This window comes from Coffea arabica, chromosome 8e, assembly GCF_036785885.1.
Source record: "Coffea arabica cultivar ET-39 chromosome 8e, Coffea Arabica ET-39 HiFi, whole genome shotgun sequence".
In the NCBI taxonomy this organism is placed as follows: Eukaryota; Viridiplantae; Streptophyta; class Magnoliopsida; order Gentianales; family Rubiaceae; genus Coffea; species Coffea arabica.
This window is the reverse complement of record NC_092324.1, coordinates 8564138-8581745: the sequence shown is the minus strand read 5'-3', so window position 1 is coordinate 8581745 and position 17608 is coordinate 8564138. Positions and strand designations below refer to the sequence as shown.

Below are 17608 nucleotides of genomic sequence, written 5' to 3'. Positions count from 1 at the left end.
TTCAACAGCAGAGCAGTTTTCGTATTTTGGTCACATCTCATTCAATTCAACTTAGATTTGAGCATGGTTGGTAGCGTTGGAAACTACACTCATAGGGATACAATTTTTCAGAAGAAATTGTTTTAAAATTCTACTCATAACTAGCTCGAAATCTGGGAACAAAACGCAGCTCATATCCTGGCTTCCAGTGAACCAGTGGAGCAGGACAGGTGAATTTAAAAGACTGCCACGGTTCACTCAGGTGGAACCAGGACGTGAATTTTACACCGTTGGAAAGCTGGAAGAGTCTAGTTTCTAATGGCGCTAACGGTACTCAATTTCGATGTCGGAGGGCAGAGTTATGATCGAAACAAAATGGCTGCCTGAGCCATACGGGAAGAATTTCCAGATTTTGCTGGTTTTGGAATTCATCACCTTTGGTCAACCAAAGCTCAATATCTTTCAATGAAAATTTACACACAACTCCAACAACACATAAATGTCAAATACAAGCCATTAAAACCTCAGAATTTCGCATGAAAAAGGTCGGTCTTGGCAGGGGCAGAATCGGAACTTTTTGCTTCAACAGCTCAATGAAGTTTCTAGCAATAATGCACCTTTAATCTACTTCCTTAAGCACTAATTCAACAATAAAACCATCATCAAACATCATCACAGCCATCAACTCAAAGTGGGAGTTCATAGAGCCCACATTTAACAATTTCCAACAAGCAATCCAGTTCATTACCTAAGTAAAAATTGCAAAACAACAACCGGTAACCAAGCTGGAATTTTGCCTTCCCATTTCGGCCAGCTCTCCATTTTCATTCTTAAAATTTCCCAAACATTTACCCACCACAAAACACACATATAAACACATAAAACACCTATAGCTTCATCAATCATTAGCTTAGAGGTTCAGCAACCCAACAAGTTTCACCAACGCAAGTTAACATTTCAAGAACCACAAGCTGCAAAATCTGAAATTTTTGGCTAAGGTGCTAAGCTGGAGTTTGTTACCTTCAAGTGGGTTGTTTACTAGCTAAATGTATTGTCTAGTTCCTCAAGTTGCTCCTAGAACCACAGAGGATCAGCCGGCTCCCTTGCTCTCTGTTTCCCTCTCGGTCTGGCCAGTCACCGCAGCAGCACAGCAGCGACTGAAGATGAAGAGGGCTGGGGTTCTGGGGTTTTTGGTGAGCTTGAGATGGTTCTGTGGTTGGTGGAAGGAAGAAATAGGAAGCTGGTTTTTCTTCTTCACCCTGGTCCGAACAACCCAGCAGTAGTAGCAGCGGCAAGAGCAGCGAGAGTAGCAGCAGCAACAACGATCCTCTCCTTCCTCTTGCTCGATCTGGACAGCAGCAAGAAGTGGAGGTGGAAGCTGAAAATGGAAGCTTGAAGACTGGGTGTGAGTGGCTGAAGATGAGAGGCTGTTGGAGCTTGGAAGGCAGCGGTTTCTGCTTCTTCTTGCAGCAGAGGAGCGGAAGTTTAGAGGGGTAAGAAAAGGGTGGTAGCTGGTGACAAGATGGGAGGAAAATTGGGGTAGTCTAGGGAGTAGTCTAATTGACTTTTGGGCATGCTAATAATGGTGGGAAAATTTTGAATTGAATCGCGTTTACGTGCGAGAATTTTATCTACTGGTAGGAATTCCCCATTTAACACATTCTCAGCTTAGTTGTACATTTTTATAACCTCTACATATCCCACATTTCAACTTAGGGCTACATTGCGCGTCAGTGCGCAAAAATTTACCCTAACGCTTAGTCGAACGTGAACCGTCAAATAAATTTTTAAAAATTCATGTAAATTAAAATATAACATTTTTATAAGTGAAAACATCATTAATAATATAAATACACATTATTAAATATAAATACATATTATTTAATATTTTCAACATTTAAATAATATTTTGATTTTAATTTTCAAAAATTAATGAAATTTTGAGATCCTCACACCTATCAAACCAAATAATTGACTAAAACATACCTAAGCTGAAATTATAGTGGAAATTACTGTTTTTCATTTGATATGGTTTTCACAAGATAGAAATTAATTATTAGCAACTCAAATTAGAAAATATTTCTAACATACCTTTGAAGAACAATCTTCTTCATTTGATATGTTTGGGCAATGCTAAACTTATGAACACTCTATTTACAAGAATACAGGCTCTTGGCAGGGAATTCACTTTTTCTTAGTCATGTAAGAGGTCCATTTACGGGTTGAGTTTTGTAATATGGAATTAAGATCTCTTAATTTGGAACCTAATCTTGAAATGGTATTGAACTATTTAAGATAGCATAACTTCTTTTTGAGAAATATAAATCTTATAGATTTAAGATGGTACATTAATGCAGTTAATGTTCAACATGGAGACCCTGAAGTTATGGATCTTGATATTAAAAAATTACTAGTGCTCAATGCACACCTAATATGCATAATAAAAAATACATAATATTTATTGTCACATATTTTAAATAAAATTTTTATTACTAACGTAAACTTTAATCTTTTAAATATTTTTCATAAAATGATTTTATATTAATAGTTATAATATTTAGGGGTAGTTATGTTGAAAACATATACTTAAATAGTTAAATATAAAAATAGTCATGGGTAGTTATAGGTAGTCAAAGTTTTTATAAGGTAAAAAGAGGAGGTTCATAAAGTGACCATAAATGTTAACCCTAATGCAATGTTTTAAAACCCAGGCCTGATCGCCTGGTCGAACCGGTTGAACTATTTACCAGCCTTCTTTCCGGTCTGGGTTTGTTTAAAAAACCAGTTTGTATCAATTTTCATTTAAACTGGTTGAGCTGTTGACCTGGAACGATTTTGCGAGAACTGGCCGGTTCAATATCCAACCTTAATTAAGTCAACAATTTTGAATTTGGTCAACGAATCTCATTAATGGCATTCCAAATTTAATATTTTACCAATTACCCATGCATAGTTATCTCCAATTAATTAGACAATAACAATTATTGCCTTATTTTACTGATTTCTCTCTCTTCTTTTGAATTACATATTAGCTCTTGTTTAACATTTATAACATATAATTGACTATATTAGCTTTTTTAAATCTTGAATGCATTTCATTTTTTGGTTAATGCCTTTTAAGTGTTTCAATTTTTATAATATAAATTAGGAAATTAAAATTATATGAAATAATACTATTTAAAATCCTTTTAACTTATAAAAGCTATTTTTGAGTTTTAAACAAATAATACTACTTAGAATGATAGAATGAGAATTGAAGTGAATACATTTAATAATATGACTTAAGTTTCCACAGATATTTGTTTGTTTTTTTAGATGTTTAATATTTATTAATAATATTTATAACATCACGGGTTAATAACGGTCAGCCCAACAATTGAACTAGTGACCCTTGAGCTATTCGTTTTTCTAAGTCAATGAACGGTCTGGATTTCAAAACAATGCCCCAATGTTAACCCTAAACCTTTCCTTTGGTTTTATATATAGTATAGAAGCTGTGTTTTGAAACTCGAACTGAGCCAGCAGGTTCAACCGGTTGAACTAGGAATAGGGTAGGCATTCGGTCCGAGTTGTCTTAAAAAACCGTGAAACAAAAACTCAGTCAAAAAACCGAAAGAATCGCTTCGACCCAAGTTTTTTTCCATTTTTTCCCTTTTTACCTTTTTTGTTTTCCTTTTTGATTCTTTCTTTTAACAACTTTCAAATCTTTTCACATATCCTACCATAAATCTCTCTCAAACAACTCAAATGGAAGATCTAAGTTAAAAAAGGAATAAAACATAAAAAAAAAAAGAAAGTAAAAATTCACCTAGAAATATTTTATCAATTTTATGATTTGACCCCTAGAGTACTAGGAAACTATTATTACACCTAGAAACATTTTAGAACTTGTAGCTATAGCCCTAAATTCTTGTATTACTTTACAAATAAGCCCTCCAATTTGGTTCTAAACTTGTTGAATATGCATTAAATTGTAAATTGCTACTTAATTAAACTACCTTATTTGTATTTTCTTGAAAAGTATCTTAGAAATATCAAACATACATTACACCTACATTTCTTAGTATTAATATGTTTTTAGAAATTTTACATAATACATTAATTTTTAAAATTAAATATATTTACGACATCATGATGACGTCATCCGGTTCTTGGATGGGTTCGACCCTGGTCGAATCCATTGACCCCTGACCCCAAATCTTGACTGAGTCGATGGCCAGTCCGAGTTTCAAAAGCATTGTATAGAAGTATAGATATCTAAACCCTAATCCTACTCGTTGAAAAATTCAATTGAATTTGACTAATTTTGTTAAGACCCTCAAATTTGTAAGGGTGATAAATGTAATTCTGAAAACCTAATTGGAGCCACGTGGAATCGGCACAATTCTCAGCGGAAGTTTGTGAAAGTACGACCTTTACTTCTCCCGCCTTCTATTTCAAAAACCCCAGATCGGCGAGCCCTACGGTTCTAGGTTCTAAACCCTACCGCCGGCGAGTTAGAAAAGGAAAACGAGAATCGAAATGGAAAATTTCAGTGAAATTTCGAAAATTCAGGGGTCAAGGCACCTGAATTTGAAGAAATCGTTCAAGCTCGGATTACGTTCTCTCCTCACAGCTTGCTCCAAAGAGGTCATTTGTAATTTTTTGCAACCAAAACTGCATAAATCAATTTCTTTTTTCTATTTGAGTAATTAATTTCGGTTCTAGTTTTAAATTGGAATACTTCCAGGAATTCTGCAAAGCTTTTCCGAAGTTTACCGACCCCGAGAAAGACGGCCTCCATCGCCTATTCATTGAGGTATTCTCTCACGCCTAAATTGCTTCTTTTTTTATATATGAATTTTCTAATAAAAAGTTCAAAATCGAGGTAAATTTGCTTAGTTTAATTTCTTTTAAGTCGTTTGGTACTTGAAAGTATTTATTTCTTGGATTTATTTTTGAATTGTGTAAATATTTGAAGTAACTCTTATTTCTGCAATTTTTGTTTTCAGGTTATTTCTTCTTTGCATGGAAATATAGAGGTATGCCATTTTGACAGTTTTATGAGTTTCTTTTTCTTTTATCATTTTTCTACCTCACCAAGGTTAACGGATTGAGCCCAGGAAAAGTTAGAGCAAAATGAATTGCTGTTACACTATCAAAGATTAATAGTTGCTCATAAAAGTATCTGGTCCTATTTCATCTTGGTTCGTACAAAATGTGGTTGATTTTCAATACGATCAGTTTCAAAAGAGTAGATGGAGAATGATAATGTTAGGGAACTGTATAGCTGGTCAATATATTAATGACAATCCAAAAGAAGAAATGGTTGTCAAATGCTTAAGCTTATTGAATTTGTTTGCTTGCAAAAATTCTCAGTTCGTTCAACTTAAATTCCTAGTACATAGCTAGATATTGAAGTATATTCTGTGTGAGTGCTTCCAACTTTTAAAGTCCAAGTGTTTGACAAAATGTATTGGTCACGTCAAACGAAGTGTTCTTTGAGGTTGTGCTCCATTATCTGATGTTGTCAAACCAATACGACATTTGCTGTTGTGTTGGCTGCTTTTATGAAGGGAAGAGTTAGTCATGCTATGTCTTAGTTACAAGTGCTTGAAAGGCGTCAATAAGCTACAATTTGGAAGTAGATGCTGATGATTGCAAGCTTATTTTTCTTTGTATTAATTCCTAAGGCTTTTGCTGCTTCTAATAGTCTCGTTTTAATTTTCTTTTTTGCACCTGAGCTTTGGAGTAGACTGATATGTAGCCTATTCATAGCCACAGTTTGTCTTTTGATCTGCAAAAAGTACATAGCGTTCTGTATGGCAACCTACTGTTAGCATTTCTTTTATTTGTGAAAGCTTTATGAGTTGCATTTCCTCAAGTTTTTCTAGTATGCAAGAAATATTCTTGAGCGCATCTTAGAATTTAATCATCCAGAATTCACCCCATTCTTCACTTTTCTTTAGTTGATCGTGTGACAAGAAGTTCATAAGCTTAATCTTATTTCATGATGCTAATAGTAGGTTTCACTAGGCTGGACTGGGCGCCGAACTAGATTTGCTAGGTCATATGTCTTAGTGAACCAATAATTTCGGTACATAAGGTGCAAAGGAAACTGTCTTAGAACCTGAGCGTATTTCATCTCATGTTCAAAAATTGATCTGCTCTACCAACTCACATTCAAGCTCTCATTCCAATAGTAGTTGGTTGATGATTTAATTAAACACAGTCTGTGACTTTGTTATTTATATATCATTTTAAGGTTGTTGCAGAGTTTTGTAATGGGTAAAATTGGAAGCATTTCTGAATATCTACTAACTAGTTACAGTAAAAAATGTGTTGGAATGGGCTAAGTGGTATTATGTTATCATTTCTGGGTATATATCTATACATTAAGAATAGACAACTGGGTGCTATCAACTGAACATGGTTATAAAGTGCATTCAGTTCTACGATGGAAATAGCAAATTAATCAATTATATAGGTCTGAACTTGCAAATAGACATCAGTCTTTAGGACTTTTAATTGTAAAGACAATCAAGTCTTGTGCACATTAAACTTCACTGAATGACTTTGGATGTAATCATTTTGCTTCTAGCCTTTTGTTTTCTATTATATTGTTATAAAATCTTTAGTCAAGCTAGTTCCCCCTTAAAATAGTTTTATGTGAGTCAATTATGTGAAACCTATTTTTTTTCTTTTCAAGATGGTATAGTATGGTAGCGTTATAGTTCCTGAAGAAGTTTTGTGCTATATCAGATTTTCTTCAAATGTGGTACATGTCGCACTATGCACATTGGCCACATTTGCACTATGATATGCTAAGGGCGTCTAACGGTTTATCTTTTACCGTATGTAAAGACACAAGATGATTTTAGAGAATTTCGATTTTCAATCCAAACTAAGCTGTTGGGGATTTTATATTGATGGCAGAAAGTGAAGACTGCAAATTGTTGTACTCCACCCATTTCATTTCTCTTCCTATTCTATTGGCTGTGGCTGATATTGATAATTTATCAAAGAAGGACTTAGCAATCAAATGATAGAATAATTTGCAGGAATTTATTTTTCTCCCATACCTATTATGTTGGATAATGAATAGTGTTTTCATTCATAGCATTCAAATGGCTGGGCAACTAGTTGGCTGCACTTAATTTTAGTCTACAATTTGAAGATATAGAAAATGAATCAGTAAAAAACGTATGACTGGATTAGCTCCAAGAGAAACTGAATTGTGTTGGGCTGATTCTGGACCGATTCTGCAAGATCACCCTATAGAAATTGAAATAAGTAATATAAGAAGACTGCGCGTGTGCATTGTTCTGGACCTGTGGTATAATGACTCCACCGAATCCCTTAAGCCTTAAGCCATTCCCACACGGACCAGGGTGGTGTTTAGTGACTCCTACCCCTAATATAAGGAGAACATAAAATGGTTGCACGCTTCGTCAAGTGAGAGAGAGAGGATCTTATGCAGAACAGATCACCGGCTCCGAAGGCTCATTTAGGTGCCTAGGGTCTCTTTGGCTCCATGGGTTTTGTAGGCTGCTAGAAAGCTCTCCCAGAGCTTCCATAACTAGCTATATCCCACCTTCCTTGACTGCTCTAGACTGCTTGGCTGGCTCTTGTGCCATCCTTTTGTGGGTTTTAAGGAACCAGCCCAAACAACAGTAACAGGCTTTGAAAGCGGATTGACTCTGCATATAGCTCAAAGAAAGGCTTTCTCTGCAGGGGTCATGGGAAGAAACCTTCTGTGATCCCTTGATTCTTGCCAGTCATTTAGATGGGGAAAGAGAATCCTCTGAGACTCCGTGAAACTCTGAGTAGTAATATAGCACACCTTCTGCATTTGCCAAGTGTTTTATTTGTCCTCTCTTTCACTTTCTTTCTTTTAGATGCGTTATGCAAGTCATTTAGAACATTTAAGTTGGCAATTTTGGAGAAAACACATATATAGTTGTTTCATGAGCAGGATATGTATTTGCTCTGTTTGCATTTTTCTAGTACTTAGACTTACACCATCTTTGGTTGCAATTTTCTGTTATTTCTCGGATTATATCCAAAGGTGCTTCTGTTAGATGTTTCCTCATTAATACATCAAATTTGCCAGAGATGTCTTGATGAGAATGTGGATCACCAAGAACTTCTGCAGCTTTGTATCTGGTTTTGATATCTAAACTCGTATCATTTGAGCTGTCTTCCTGTCATGGTTTCAATACCTTGTTTTTTTCATACATTAGGAAAGAGAAAGGAAAGGATCATGTTCTAACTGTTCTCTGTTTCAATGATGCAGGATCAGTTCGAGTCATTGTGTCTTGAAACACAGGTATTCTTTGATTATGGTTTCATCATATGGACCTGTGCCCTCATAGTAAATGTGCACAAACGGAAGTTTATTTAGTCTTAATCTAACTCAAAAAGGTGGTAAGAAAATAGAACGGTATAATTGTAATAAGAAAATTAAAGCATTAAGATGTTTCGGATGAAAATTACTACGACATATTTGAGCTCCATAGCGTGACTGTCAATTCTAGGAAGAGGCAGGCTGTAACTAGTTTCTAGACACTCAAAATCAGACTACCATTCATCCTAACTTCATTTTGCTATTATTATCCTTAACTACTGGTTCGATTCAATGTGGGAAGAGAGCGTCGTTGCTGTATGAGGGTATCTAAAACCATGGACTTACCCTTGTCTCCTGGGAAGAGGAAGCATTTATTATGAGCCATGGCTAGTACATTACTCTGGTGATTAGTTTCTCCAAAACTGTAAATTGTTATGTCATAAACAACTCCTCTCTCTCTCTCTCTCTCTCTCTTCCTAATTCCAACTCTATTCCTCCAATATGTATCGTGCACATTAAGAAGAGGACAGAATCTGACAACATCTTCAAATTTGGATACATTTTCTTTTCCAGTTTGTAGCTTGATAGTAGACAATTTGTAAAAATTTTATCTGCTTGTCTCTTGTGACTAAGCTCTTTAATTGTGTCCTTGTCATCTTTTGTTAGACTTCAACTTGTTTTCGAAGTATCTATGTAGTGATTGTCAATTTCTGGTTCATACCATTTGCTTGCAGGCAGGAACCATACTTGATACTGTTGAGCAGCATGTAGAAGAACAACAATTGGACCTGTTATTTGCTGAGAAGTAAGCTTTCAAGAGAATAATAATGCTTGCATCAGCTTTGTTGTTTCTATAACATTATGTTAATAAGTTGGGTGCAGCATGCAAGAGAACTGTAATGGGTAAGAGAGGGTATTTGATATGCAGGCACTGAGAAAACATAGATGCCTAAATGGTAGCCATTGCATGCTTTGAATGCCATAGTCAAATAAATGTGCATTTGAAAATACAAGCATGCAGTAAGAAAGAGAGTGTGCATGGGAGGAGACAGTCAGGGGGGCCTTGCCTGTGTGTATTAGTTATCATTCTTCTTGATGATTTTGGATACATTCTAGCAAGTGATTCGGTTCCTGACTGTACGTCTTGATTACTTGGATAAAGTATGGAGTAGTTTATGATAAAAAAATACTAGTGGGTTTGTTTGGATAGGAGTTTATTTGGATGATTTATTTGAGATAATCACTGTAACACTTTTTGTGATATGATGTATGTGAGATAAAAAGGTGATTGAATTTGTGAAGCAAATTATTTTATCTGAATTTATCTCAATCCAAACAAAGCCACTTTGTTCTAATGTTAAAGAAGGGAGAATTGAGTGGAATAAGAGAATCAGTCAGGGTGTTCTCCCAGTAAGCAGCCTGATGGATAAGTGGAGTTTTATTCCAGTCTAATATGCTGACTTGAAACACACGTCAGAAATTCAAGACATGAGCAACCTAACAGATAACTTGAGGTTTGGTCCATTCTAATGTATAGTGGTTAGCAATTCAAGAGATGAGCAAGTCAGAAATTCAAGACATAAAAGTACTCCCTTGTTCTATATTGTAATGCTCTGTAAACATGACTCTTTTCAGGGAGCATAGCATTCTGCTTTACGGTTGTTTTAACGTAAGAAAATTGTTATTTTTGTCTATTGATGCCAATGTTTCTTGTCTTTAGAGCTCTTGCTGTTTCAAAGTGGAATCTCTTGTGGCTACTAAGTTTCTTTTGTGTATACTAATTTCTGGATTCTACATCACTAAATATAGATAAAGGGTGTGTTGGTGACTATGAGCTTGAATAGACTATATGTTTTAAAGATGAAAATTGTAGTTTTTCCTTGAATTAAATTTAAAACTTCTGCATTTGGCTTTCTTGCCTATCTTGCAAAAAATATTCTTATCTTGGCTAAGTAGAATGCATGACAAAATGCAGGAGTAATATTGGAGCAATTAGACCATCTTTGTTAGAGGTAAAGAAGAATGAGATCCACTACTTGACAGGTATTTTGGAGAAGGTGAGTAAAATGTAATGTTTTGGATGTGCAATCATCTTGTTTTTTGTTTGTTCTGAATTTGTTTAAAAAATAGTTACCTGTCAGTTCAGATTTCTAGATAACTTATGATGAAAATGTACACATTGTGATTTGCATCACATATTTCCTAGGTTCTTCAGTTCTAATTAGGATGGATATCTGGTGATAAGTGAATTCATATAGGTTACATGGTGCCCGGAAGGATAGAAGGGACATATACCGGGCAACATAATGAATAGGATACTGGAGATTTGTTTCATATTTCTGTCCCAGTGGGACCAATCCCTTTCATCATTTTTCTTTTTTAAATTTTTTATTTTGGAGATATAATTAAATTTGTTTTTGATAAATCTAGATTGGTTGGCCAACTAGCTCCCGCCAATGATCTGAAAAGGTGGTTGATCAATGGGCTTGTTGAGTTGGCTGGTTTTTTTAACTAGTCTAAAATCTGGAAGAAGCAAACTTTTAGAACATGTAAGAGGCTTAAAGATTCCATACTAACTTTGTGAGGTTGATTAAGATTCTTCAAGGTAGAGTTTGGATTTTGTCGGGAGCTATAGGTAGATATTGATGGTGAGGGTGGAAACAATCATAGCACTAATGAATAACGTTTTGCAAAATACCAATGCCTGGTTCCAGAAGACAGGTTTGGGTTGCCTATTTGTTCTAGGCCTGTAGAACTGATTTTTTCACATCCATATATCCTGGAGGAATGTAATGGGCTCCAAGGGTTTATGCTAGACAGAAAATCGTAGTGACAAGATAAGTTCCTTTAATACTTCTTATGCAAAATTGTGGCACCCATATTCCTTCGTCGTTTCCTGTTACTCTAATTTTGTTTTACAGAAAGTTTCATTTTGGTTATTATCTTTTGGTCAGACTCCAACTTCCTCTATTTGCGGTGCAAAAATAGTTAAATAATTCCCCATTTTCTGTTTTTATTCATCTCCTTAGCACATTTATTTCAAGTTGGTGTGATTAAGATGTTAGACAATGCTTGTATAGGTTAACGTTGGAAAGATGTAAAAAATGCTAACTAAAGGAACCATATTGTTTTCTAGAAGAATCATAACAGTGGATGTTGGAGTTGAAGTGCAAACTTTAGTATTAGTATGAGACAGCCAGAGTAAAAGAGCTACTGACATTATAATGCTAGCTTAACTAAAATATGGTCATAAATGCAGAAGTAATGTATGTAAATCTCCTTCTGTAGGTTGATATACTCAGATAAAAGGAGAAAAGAAAGACCATTCTTGAAATAACTGCTGGTACTTACAATCCAAATGAAACAAGCCTTAGAACTTCAGATATTAGTCTATAAGAGCGTGGCAAATGTCTATGGCTTAGAAGTCTAGCATGATCTGATGTTGTTATATTTTTGGCAAGGTCAAGTACAGTTAGCTGATTAATGGGTTTCGGCTGCCTTAACCACATTAGTAACAACATTTCCTTCATGAAGAATATTGTTTTCCAGGTATAGTAAAGGTTTTCCCCTCTCTTCTGCCACTAAGGTTATCTATTTTCCTACAGCCATAGCAGATCATAATTCTAGATAGTTTTCCTGATCTATTGGAACCCAAAAGCAAATCAAAAGGCATTGAGTCATTGAAAAACTTTTTATGGATTCCACTACTGAAAAATTAATCTTGATTATGAGCAATAAATGATGCTGTCTATCTGGTTGATCAATGACTTGATTCTTCTCTGAGTTTATCTATAAGCTTCTTGATTTTCAACTAAGGAGGCATACATACATCTGTACAAAATAATTGTTCGTTCTGGTGCAGCACCTCATTTTTTCATAGAAGCCTTTTACTTTTCATGGTTCTCTTTTTTTTCCCAAATGTGAGCACACAGGAAAGTTGTATTCTAATTATGTAAAGCATGACTTTGGCAGGCAGAAGACCAAAATCGTCTCATGAGTTCTCATCTTGATCTCCTAAAGAAAAAAAAGCAAGATGTCTCAGGTGTTGCAGATGTTGTTGACAAGGTAATGTATTGTTTCTGTTCTGATTATCTTCTGCTTTTCAAGCCTCTAGTGATTTTCTGACTGATGCATATCATTTATTTCAATGAATAATCATTTCATGGAATTTTGCAGTTGTGGATGGATATTAGGAGCTATGAGATTGGCAACAATACTGGCTCGTGATCCTCACTAACTTCCGGTTTTAGTTTATTGCATATTGCCTTTCAACTTTTGTGCAGTTCTCGACTTTGCTGAGCATTGGAGTTGATCTTTGTTGCATATACATCTTCTTGGCAGGGTATCATAAACAAATAGCTTAGGCTTGTTGATAAGGTCCTGCTTATTCCCTCTTCTGAGCTGCTAATGAGGTTAGCAGATCAGTACTGCAAAATTCCGTCAAGCACCAACTGATGGTTGATTTTCTATTATGACCCTGAATTCTCTTGGCTTTTAAGATAGCAATGGAAAGATTATTTTGCTATTTGTTAATATTTCTCTTTTTTGGCTGTCATAATTTTCTTCTATCTAAAATTCTTGATGCATGCTAATTAACTTAGTTGCTAGAAGGCTCTAGTTCAGTTACCCAAAGAATGCAACTAATTAGAAAATCCAACTTTAAAGTGATGGTGGTGAACAAAAAAGGTTTCGCTTGTCATCTGTGGCTAAGCATTAAAAATTTAAAAATCATGATGTTTCATATGTTCTACTTGCTCCCAACCTAGAACTGAATAAAGTTAGTATGTCTTAAAACATAATGGTGACCTACTCCAGTCTTCATTTTAGAGCTAATATCATACCTAACACTTGTGTAACTGCCCTCCCTCATCATACAGTCATGAATGTCAATAATTATGATTGTTCTTAATAATTTTTGAGGGATGAAGAAGGAATATGTATTCCAGAAAAGTTATTTTCAGAGTCTAATAAATAATAAGAGGAAATACTGGACCTATTTAATAATGCTTTGTGCTTTAAGGTTTTCCCAGACTTTGAACTAATCATCTTAATTTGCTCTTTAATTGTGATGCAGTTTTTCTACAGTGTTTTCTTTCTAAAATTCTTAGTTTTCCTCAAGATTGTGATCAGAATTTCTCATGGTTCTGTTTTCAAACTAAACTTCGTACGCCTTTAGAATTTTTTTTTTTTGTTATGTAAGTTTTGCTCTAGATTGTCATCTTTCTCCTTACACTGATGTTTTCAAAATTATGCTGTATCTTTTGTCAGAACATTTTTCACAACTCAAATCTCGTTTGGATATCACTATCTCAATTATGACGGATACAGCAACATCTAAAGAGATATGCTTTGAATCGAGAGAGAGACCTCATAGCACTGAATTACTGCACATGGTCACAGAGGGAAAGTAAATAGCTACATCCTACATAGAGTAATCAGAACCCTTCAATGCTTGATTTCCATTAGTGGTATCACATGCCTGACGCCCCACCTAGGTAGCTCGGTTGGTCACGATCCCTCCTCAGGTGCGTTGTCCATCCCCCACCAGGGTTCGAGTCCCAGGGTTAACGTGTTCAAGGGGAAGGGGCCTCTCCTCTTGAACCGCAGGAGGATTAGTCGGGTCCGGCTTGCCCGAAGCCCGGATACCTCCTGCGTCCGGAAAAAAAAAAAAGGTGTCACATGCCTGACTTCCATCTTAATAAAGAAAACAAATAAAAGAGCTGACTATTGTCTCCCTCTCCATCTGTGCCCTAAAGGCTACCCAAATAATTCTTATCAAAGGTATCTGATTAAAACACGTGGTTGAACTCATAATGAGAAGTTGGTAATGGGTTGTACAAAGAAGACTTGCCTCCTTGGCTGTTTACTCAGGCTAAGATATGATGGAGCCCTCGAGAATTTTAAGGGTGTTGACTTTATTTATCCATATATTCGTCCCTTGGACTTGATGAAATTGTCAACTAGTTTAAAGTATACATATCACTTCAAAATACATGCATAGTTTGACTGGTAGAGCATAGGTGCACAGCATTGTATTGTTAGTCAAGTCATTCAAAAGGTCTTATACACGAATTGCTAGCTTACCTGCTTTACTGCCATAATTTTGCCGCAGAAGAAATTTATGGGACCAACAATAAAAGATATTTGGATTGCATAAGATGTTTAGACATGTGTCCTCTTCATGTTTATTGCTTAAAATATTGGACAAAACTTCGTTGCCAAGTGCGTATATTTCCCATCCTCCTTTTAGTTTAGAAATTCACGTTTCTTTGACATGAAAACGAAGAATTTCAGGGCAAGTTTCAAAATGAAGAATTGTTCAACTGGATTTCTTCCATTGTATCTGGTGTTTTGGGTCTTTTTCAGTAGGTAAGTGCATTCTGCAGATGGGGTCATCTCTAATGCAGAGAGAATCGAGACAATAATAATTGTTATTATTATTATGGTAAATAAGGTCGATGTATCAATAATTCAACCATCGAGATGACAGCACATAAAAAGTTTCTTGACAATTTATTTTCTGGGCCATGATGACTACATTTTGGACACCTGGATAGTCTGCTTGCAAATTTTGAATAGAAACTTCAACTCTCTCTCTCTCTCTTTAGATAATGAGATGAAAGTGCCAGAGGTATTACTACTATCTTCATATGCTCATTCGTGACGAATTCCAGTGAGCCTCGCTGGTACCTAATGAGATCAGACATGACACAAATTGCAAATGCACTTTCTAGCCCTAATTTATTGACAGCCTGCAGGCCGAATAATTAGCCTCCATTTTTGAAATTTGTTCTTCTGGTATACAACAAACAAAAGAAAAACAGCAAATGTAGATACATATTGGAGGAGTTAAGATTGTTCTAGGATAGGTGGGATAATTGTTCCCTTCATGTTGTTGCAATTATTTAGCATCCATCAATATACTACACTCTCGAAATGAATATATGCTTTTGAAGGAAATTCGAAACCAAACTCGAACTTTTGTATCTCTACCATAGATATTTTATCATCTTGTTTATGAATTCAGGAAGAAACAACTCTGAACTTTTGTGCCTCAACTATAGGCCTTTTCCTAGTCCTTTTTTTTTGGGGTTTACTTTCATATTTGGGTAGAGATTTTTTTTTTCTTAATGTTAGAAACAATTTTGAAATCCTGCACCCTTTGGATCCATCATTCGTGGACTTGGTAGCTGTGGCTGACTAATATGTAAGATAGACAATTTTTTTCCCTACGTGTCGCTTTGACTCAGATATTGTTTGTTTTTCAGTTGAACTTTCCAACCCCTAACGTCAGATTTGATTTTGGATCCAAACTTTCGAGCTGGAAATTAATATGTCATTGAGAAATCTGATGGAAGAGGGGAGCATTTATAGCTCAAAACCTCATTATAAATACCATGAAGCATGGGACCATTGCTAGATGAAAGACAAGTGGACATTTTAAGATATGTTGAGAGATAAACGCCCAAGTCAGCCACTTTGTTAAGCTATTAAATTCAAGCAAAGTCGTATGGATAAAATATTGGATTTGGACCTCTTTGTATGTGTGAGATTGAGACAGATAGTTCCTTATTTTTCTAGCATCTATTTTGACATTTACCAATTCTAGTAGTATATACCAGAAACGTGTGGTACACCCTTATTTTCCATTAATATCAATTATTGTAACTTATGCTAGACTAATATAGTTTGAATTACAACTGAGTCTTAAGATAAAAAAAAAAAAAAAAAAAACTGAGTCTTCATATTTCATAATTTCATGCAGATTTCAAAATATCAATTAAAAAAAAAAGGACTTATTTGCTATTGCAGAGCATGTGCTTAAATCACATATTCTATAATTCAGAAGTTTCATGGGAAGAGGCAAAATCAACACTCTTTCATACTAAATTCGTATCTTGTTCATGTTTTAATAAAATGCTGTGGAATTCTCAATGCTTTAAATTAAGATGATGGGAGGTGGATTTAGTCCCTTCGATTATTTTGAAGTGATAGCCGAAATGATGTTAGGGGCCAGGAAGGGCTGCCATCCTCAAGTCTTCTTGAGTTGAACATTTGCCCCTTGAAAATTTAAGGGTCGCCCTTTCAAACTGCTCTGGAAATTTCAGCTGACAATCTTGATTTATACTAACTAGTTGAACCCGGCAACCAAAACCGGTTGCTTAATTCTATGATAATAATGAGTTTTAACCTTGAAGGGGTACGAAGCTGGTCAGTCATGTGAGGCTAAACTGTCAAACTATATTATGTTCATGACTATGTTGAACTATTGTATTTTTTGACAAATTGGTTGCCATCAGCTTTTCGCAAAATGCATGAATGTCAAGGCACTCGGTCATCAACTGCTGCAGTCTATTAAGGAAAAGTTAAAAATAACCAAGAAAACAATCAATTGCAGTGTGGCCCCTAACAAAGAAATCAACTATGAACTTGCAAATCTTTTTTCTTGTCCATGGCATTTGAGAGGGAGGATCTCCCAAATGTTGAAATGCTACTGGTTTACTTGTTGATATCAACTACAGTTAAACCAGAAACGAGCCAAGGAAAAACGAAGACAGAAGGAAAGGATTCATATTTGATATTAAACGCAACCTTGATATTGAAAAAACGAAGACAGAAGGAAAGGATTCATAGTTGATACGAGGAAACTTCAACGGGGGTAGACAAAGACGCATAATATATGAGCATAGTTATTGTCAAATACTGATCTCTGTGGTCACGCTACTGTTTTTGTCAGAAAAAACTGCCATTCTCTGCCATGATTTTGAGTCACAGAGTGTTCCCAATTTGCACGTAGATTTTGCAGATGTTAACCATAGAGGAAGTATGCAGGGTTGGCTTGTTAGTTCTTGGTAACGGTCTTGTGTACGTAATTGAAATTGTCTAACAATTAATGATGATGAAAATTGAAACCTACCAGAGAAAGATACGTTTGCTATGTAACCATGCTTTTTCAATCAATATCCAAGGAAAATTTTGTGAAATGGACGTTGAAGAAGAACACGTTTAAACTTAAGCAGGCTTCGATTTCTTGCCCGTTATCTTTTTCATTTTTTCCATTTTTGGATATTGTAAAATACGAGTTATGTTTTCAAAACTAACAAAAAGAAAAAAAAATTATTACTGAACAACCATTTCTGCCATTGTAAAGAAATTCAGTACACCCCACACCATTTGTAGATGGTAAGTTTGGGATCCAAGCGCGAAATACACTATTATTGAGATATCAAAAATATAACAATTTAATAACAAACAAGTCACAAACATGAAAGATTAATGACACACAAGACTTACATAGTTAAA

At 35.3% G+C, this 17608-nt stretch overlaps 1 protein-coding gene across 3 annotated transcripts; it reads left to right on the top strand.

Moving 5' to 3' along the window:
* Positions 1–4380: 4380 nt before the first annotated feature.
* LOC113703385 (uncharacterized) lies at positions 4381–12838 on the top strand. Of its 3 annotated transcripts, XM_027224728.2 has the most exons (9): positions 4384–4608; positions 4709–4777; positions 4971–5000; positions 8255–8287; positions 9040–9110; positions 10281–10362; positions 12278–12370; positions 12482–12548; positions 12647–12838. In XM_027224728.2, the coding sequence occupies exons 1-8, from the start codon at positions 4501–4503 to the stop codon at positions 12530–12532; spliced, it is 537 nt and encodes a 178-aa protein (XP_027080529.1). In that variant the 5' UTR covers positions 4384–4500; the 3' UTR covers positions 12533–12548; positions 12647–12838. The 3 variants fall into 3 exon arrangements, 2 of the variants coding, with proteins under 2 accessions (XP_027080529.1, XP_027080528.1); XR_011820124.1 differs by lacking the exons at positions 12482–12548; positions 12647–12838 and adding an exon at positions 11767–11854 and having other exon boundaries at positions 4381–4608; XM_027224727.2 differs by having other exon boundaries at positions 12482–12838.
* Positions 12839–17608: the final 4770 nt, after the last annotated feature.